At 37.7% G+C, this 6,496-nt stretch overlaps 1 protein-coding gene across 2 annotated transcripts in view; it reads right to left on the bottom strand.

Moving 5' to 3' along the window:
• The window catches only part of SWT1 (SWT1, RNA endoribonuclease homolog), a 57,770-nt gene that overhangs the window by 6,513 nt on the left and 44,761 nt on the right, over nt 1-6,496 (bottom strand). For both annotated transcript variants that reach the window (XM_014456814.2, XM_023754735.1), the window contains exon 18: nt 5,308-5,372. In XM_014456814.2, the coding sequence (XP_014312300.1) occupies nt 5,308-5,372 (65 nt within the window). The remainder of the gene's footprint in view (nt 1-5,307; nt 5,373-6,496) is intronic.

Genomic DNA, 6,496 nt, shown 5'->3' with positions numbered 1-6,496 from the left:
AAGAGTCTACAAACTACAGAAGAGAGAAAAGTTAACTGGCTCCTATATGACAGTGAATACGGAGGTTTTCCAGTATCATGGAATTCAACTTTGGATCAAAGCTACTGTCAATCTGAAACCTCAATTCCTTGTTTATCAGAACCTAAAAAAAGTTTTATGCTCTTCAACTACTTAATTACATCCCTATTGCAGTAAATATGATGTTGGGCATGTCAACAGTCTACTTCCTCACAAACACTTTATATTAAAAAACAAAGAACAGGAAATTCAGACATTTTAAGTAATTGCTCTTCTTAACATTCTCAAAGGTGGCCAGCTATATATGCAAGCTAAGTCACTCATCTATTTTCATCTCTGAGCCACAGGAAAACTTTGCCATCTACTATCTATTGCATTTGGCCCCATGTCTAATATGAACCACTGTCTCCTTTGGCAGCTTATTTGAAAACTGAGCTGTGGACTATACCAGAGGCTAATATGGGAGATAGATAGGGCAAATAATTTCAAAACAACAGCAGAGTAACAAATCTAAAGCTATTAATCAAAAGCCTGCTAAAGAGCAATTGCCATCTTTCAGTGCACTCAAGATATTAGGTATATTTGATTTCAAAATCATCTTTTTGGGCATAAGAAGGAGCTTATTAATATCATAGTTCAAATCCTTGGAATTGTAAGTGGAAAGAAAACAAATTAGAACTTTGAACATTTAATTTTGATCCCTGTACCCTCCCTACCTCCTACCACCCTCTCCAAAAAAAAAAACACACCAAAAAAAAAAACCTTCCAACTATTCCAACAGTATGGGGAAGTTAAACTAATTTTAGAGATCTGATGGAACCATTCTGCAAGGGACTCTGTGCTCCAAGTTATCTAGAGTGGGGTTTCTACACCTTCAAAAATATGGCTAAGGTTCATAGGCGTTATAGTCTAACACAAATTTCATGTACACATTTACATGTAAATTGGCTGTAAAGATCTATAAATAAGAGTATAACTGATTGATAGTCTGAAGATTACAGTAAAAAAAAAAAAACATTCTCTCCCCCCGTTACAACATCATGCATGCCCACTGCCTTCAGATTTTCTGGGAAAACTTATTTGAATCTAATGAGTGAACTTCAGAGCTGTACTGCTTAATGACATTTGTCCTAGCATCTTGACCATCAAATTTATCAATTAAGAGTTTTAACAGAAGCACCTTGATAGTTAACTTAATCCCTGAGCCTGCACATAAAATTTTGTAACCACATCTGCACATTATAAATAGCAAAAAAAAGTGACTTAGTGTTGCAGTGGCATATTACATAGCAATGAAAATAAAAAATGCAGTCAGTTCAGCTGCAACACTTGTTCCAAATGCACATATTTGTTCCAACACCACTTATGTAGTAAAGAGCAATTTGAGCACATAACTGTCCTATGCACAATTTCAGAAGTGAGAGATGCTAGATGAACATAGAAAACTGCACCCAGCTGACCCAAGCTGCTTAGGAACAGACAAAACACACTCATGCACACACCTCAAACAGCTACTTCAGCTTCCTGTGTGTTATGGGCTACACCCAATCACACTTAGTGCTATGACTTTACATTCAATTCTAGATAACCCTTCCTCCAGCACATCACACTAACGGATGAACTGCGGTCTTCCAACAACCACTTCCATAAGCAATCTGAGCTCTTTTACAAGGTAACGTATTAAATCTATTATAGCATTTATGTATTTCCTAACCACTAACATGTGTAAATCTGGGATACCATTTTGATTTTTCAATGTGTCCCTTACATCTTTGAGTGATATGCTCCAGCCCCATTTTTTTCTTTTTTTTTTTATTATTAAATCTATATTGTTCAGATTACATTTGTTCCTCTTTTTTTCCCCCATAACTCCCCTCCTTCCAGCTCCCACCCCACCCTCCGCCCTCACTCCCCACCCACTGTGTTCATCCATAGGTGCACGATTTTTGTCCAGTCTCTTCCCGCATCTCCCACACCCCTTTTCCCCCCAAGAATAGTCAGTCCATTCCCTTTCTATGTCCCTGATTCTATTATAATCACCAGTTCATTCTGTACATCAGGTTATTTATTCACTTGATTCTTAGATTCATTTGTTGAAAGATGCATATTTGTTGTTCATAATTTGTATCTTTACCTTTTTCTTCTTCTTCCTCTTCTTAAAGGATACCTTTCAGCATTTCATATAATACTGGTTTGGTGGTGATGAACTCCTTTAGCTTTTCCTTATCTGTGAAGCTCTTTATCTGATCTTCAATTCTGAATGATAGCTTTGCTGGATAAAGTAATCTTGGTTGTAGGTTCTTGGTATTCATCACTTTGAATATTTCTTGCCACTCCCTTCTGGCCTGCAAAGTTTCTGTTGAGAAATCAGCTGACAGTCGTATGGGTATTCCCTTGTAGGTAACTGAGTTTCTTTCTCTTGCTGCTTTTAAGATTCTCTTTGTCTTTTGCTCTTGGCATTTTAATTATGATGTGTCTTGGTGTGGTCCTCTTTGGATTCCTTTTGTTTGGGGTTCTCTGCGCTTCCTGGACTTGGAAGTCTATTTCTTTCACCAGGTGGGGGAAGTTTTCTGTCATTATTTCTTCAAATAGGTTTTCAATATCTTGCTGTCTCTCATCTTCTGGTACCCCTATAATTCGGATGTTGGTACGTTTGAAGCTGTCCCAGAGGCTCCTTACACTATCTTCGTATTTTTGGGTTCTTTTTTCATTTTGCTTTTCCGGTTGGGTGTTTCTCGCTTCTTCGCATTTCAAATCTTTGACTTGATTCTTGCGCTCCTCTGGTTTGCTGTTGGGAGTCTGTATAATATTCTTTATTTCAGTCAGTGTATGCTTACTTTCTAGATGGTCCTTTATCACACCATCGAGGGTCTCATTAGATTTCCTGTACAACTCATCAAGTTTATCGACAGACTCTAGAAGCCTCTTGAGAGACCTCAAAAGTGTGGTTCTGAACTCAATATCCTCCCTTGATAGTTTTGTCCTGTTTCTTTGTCTCCGTATTTTTTACGCTTTCTTGGTACACCCCCTAGTGGTCTTTGTTGTAGTTAAGCCTTGATTGTTATAGTTAATACTAGAGGGATTTGACCTCCAGGCCGACTGGCTGTGCTAATCTAGCCTTTGCCTGAGGCTATCCGGCAAATGCCTCTGTGCAGGGCTTGGGCAGGGCGGGTCCCACGGGATCAACAGGGTGGAGGAGGGAGCAGTTATGGCTGCTCTCAGTCCGTCCCCAGGGGCTCTGCCTCTCTGTCCCAGCAACAGCTGCAAACCTCGGAGGGACCGTAGCCAGACAGTCCTGCTTCTCCCGTTTGAGTCTGGGTCCCTAGAGACTCGCCCGGATCTGGAGCTCTGAGTCTGAGGCTCCCTCCTGATTGAAACAGACAACCGCGCCCTCAGCCACCAGCCCGTGCCGCGCGCACTCCGCACCTTAGTATTTTACTTCAGCACTGCGCCTCCTCTGATTCTCGGTTCCTCCTAGTTGTAGAACTTCCATTCAGCCAGCCTTCCTGTGGTTCTGGATGATGTCCGTTCCGTCTTTTAGTTGTATTTTTGAAGTGGTTGTTAGAGGCAGCAAACTCCGGCGTTAGCCTATGCCGCCATCTTCCCCATTTTTTTCTTATGCACCCCGAGGTTTTTACTGCATGATTTTGCATAGAGCATGGGTGATATTAGGAATGTACCTGTCATGTTATAATAGAACTAATTGTGCTCCATGCAGCAACATGGTGAATCTCAATGTTGACTTTCAAAGAATAAGGGTGACAGTGAAAGATTTAGGTTAAATGTGTTTTTGCTCCTCAGGATTTGTTTGTCTGGGCCCAGGGATGGAGAATTCAAACCTATACCCTGTGTATACAAGAATCAGATTTATACTAGTCCTTTTTTGTTACATATGAATGCTAGAAACCAAATTATTTGTTTAAAGAATATATAGTGTGTGATACTGCTAACTTAATCCCTTTTTAAAAAAACTAGAAACACTTAAAATATTTTTTAAAAATATATTTTTATTCATTTCAGAGAGGATGAGAGAGGGAGAGAGAAAGAGAGAAACATCAATGATTAGAGAGAATCACTGATTGGCTGCCTCCTGCATGCCCCACACTGGGGATCAAGCCTGCAACCCAGGCATGTGCCCTGACAGGAATCGAACCATGACCTCCTGGTTCATAGGTCGACACTCAACCACTGAGCAACACTGTCCAGGCCCCATATTTTTAATAATAAATAATACGTAGTAAAACCATAAAGATAAGGTTGAGAATTAGAAACACAAAATCACTGAGAGGATGGAAGGGAGGATACAAATAGGACTGGGCAAAGGTCTATTTTGTCAACTGAGTATTCTTTATGCCTGTTGTTCTTCAAAACATGGTCTGGGGAATGCCAGCCTCTTTCAAAGGGTCTGAGATGTCAAAGAGGCCAAAGCTATTTTCTTAACAAGACTGAGACATGATTTGCCTTTTGCAATCTCACTCTTGCAAGAGTACACAGAAGTTTCCCAGTGATACATGACGTGATTATGGAAACAGAATAAATGCAACAGCTATGAGAACCCAGCTTTCTTCTATTAAACCAGACATAAAGAGATTCGCAAAAATGTACAATGCCACTCTCGTCAGTAACACTTTTGGTTTGGGAAAAATTCTTTTCATAATTCTATGTTACTGATCTTAACATGTAATTAATTACTGTTATTTTTAAATAAATATTTTAAATTTATCAATTCTAATTTCTAATACAGTAAATACAGATAGATGTGACCCACAAAAACAAAAGCTCTTTGAGGGTCTTAAATAACTTATTTTTTTATTTTTTATTTATTGATTTTAGAGAGAGAAGGAGGGGGAAGGAATAGAAGAATGGGGCAGGAGAGAGGGAGGTAGGAAGGAGAGGAGGAGGGAGAGGAAAGGGATAAGGAGACAGAGAGAGACAGACAGACATCAATTTGTTCCACTTATTTATGAGTTCATTGGTTGATTCTTGTATGTACCCTGACCTGGGATCAAACCCACAACCTTGGTGCACATTGGGACAACACTCTAATCACGTGAGCTACCCAGTCAGGGCTTCCAATAACTTTAAAATATAAAGGAGTCTTGAGGCCAAAAGTTTAACAATTATTTTAAATCTTATACCTGCTAAACCCATACACACACACACACAGCCTTTTTGTATGTATGAAATATTTTTATACTAATAAAGGTAAAAACTCATAAAAAAACATAAAAAACAAACAAAACAAAAAAACCTCTTTACCACCGGTATATATGTATAGATATGACTTACCGATACTCAGTATGTGAAACACAATCATAAAGTTCCTGGGCAGTGAATTTGACACTTTTATTTACCTGAAAAGAACCAAGATATAGTTACTAAAAATGCATATTAAATCAAACAAGTAGTAAGAACAGAGAGTGGCCCACATTCTGAGAAAGCAGAATGTCAAGCTCAATGACCATAATGCTAACACTGAACTATATGTAAAAATATTCGTCCTATTGTTTCAACCTAATCTGTTCATAGGACTGGTAGTGAGATGGCCTTGAGGTTAATAAAAAAATCTCAAAAAACAATTGCTTTTTAGATCAAATGGGGAAAAAATGTACTCCATGAAACCAATTCATGCTTCAGTTAGCCTGACCTCTTAAAATATTCGTGATTTTCAGTATTTATTTTCTAGGAAAAGTAAATAACTTATAAAATTTAAAATACTAAAAACTTAAAGGGCTGAAGTGGATTTGGGGAAGACTATATAAGCAGAAACAGCCACATCTTGTTTATATCCTAAACATTAGAAATAATTCAAGCTGAGAGAAAAAGTCAAGTATTCAACTCTAACAACATTTGAATACTTTGCTGACCCTTTCAAAAGTTATTACTGAATAACCTTCACTTTCATTTAAATACGAAGGTTATAAACTATGTGGAAACATCTATCTGTTTAGGAAAAAGTGTGATTTACAGAAATTTTCTAAAGAAATGCATTTTTCAGACTATGGAGGTCTAAATAGGTAAACTAACGTGTTTAAGTTCATAAATACGTATTATAATCCAGACATAACATACAATACTAAAAGTCCTTTATCATACACAAGCTAGTGGTGTCACCTGTAGTACGCACAGAAGCAATTCTGTATTTCTTGAGGTTTCACTACTGATTTAGATTATATTTTACTTATGTGTAGGGAAGAATCTAGAAATTTGTAGAGGAAAACTCCCTTTACCAGATAACTCAACAAATAGCACAGTATCTAAATTTTAAGAACTTCTGAATTAGTGAAAGGGAAACTTAAATGAGACTATCTCCTATTCAATTTATTTATATTAGCTGGTATGCATTCATTAACACTACTTTAAAGACTCATATCATGAGTGTCTTCTACAGAATTAAGGGTATTGCTTATTTGTAAAAGTTCCATCAGCCTCTTCAGTATTTTCATAAAAAATTCACATTTGTGTAGAAAATGTTTCA

Source organism: Myotis lucifugus, unplaced genomic scaffold (assembly GCF_000147115.1).
Source record: "Myotis lucifugus unplaced genomic scaffold, Myoluc2.0 scaffold_65, whole genome shotgun sequence".
NCBI lineage: Eukaryota > Metazoa > Chordata > Mammalia > Chiroptera > Vespertilionidae > Myotis > Myotis lucifugus.
Note: the sequence above shows the minus strand (reverse complement) of the source record. Positions and strands in the feature narration are given on the sequence as shown.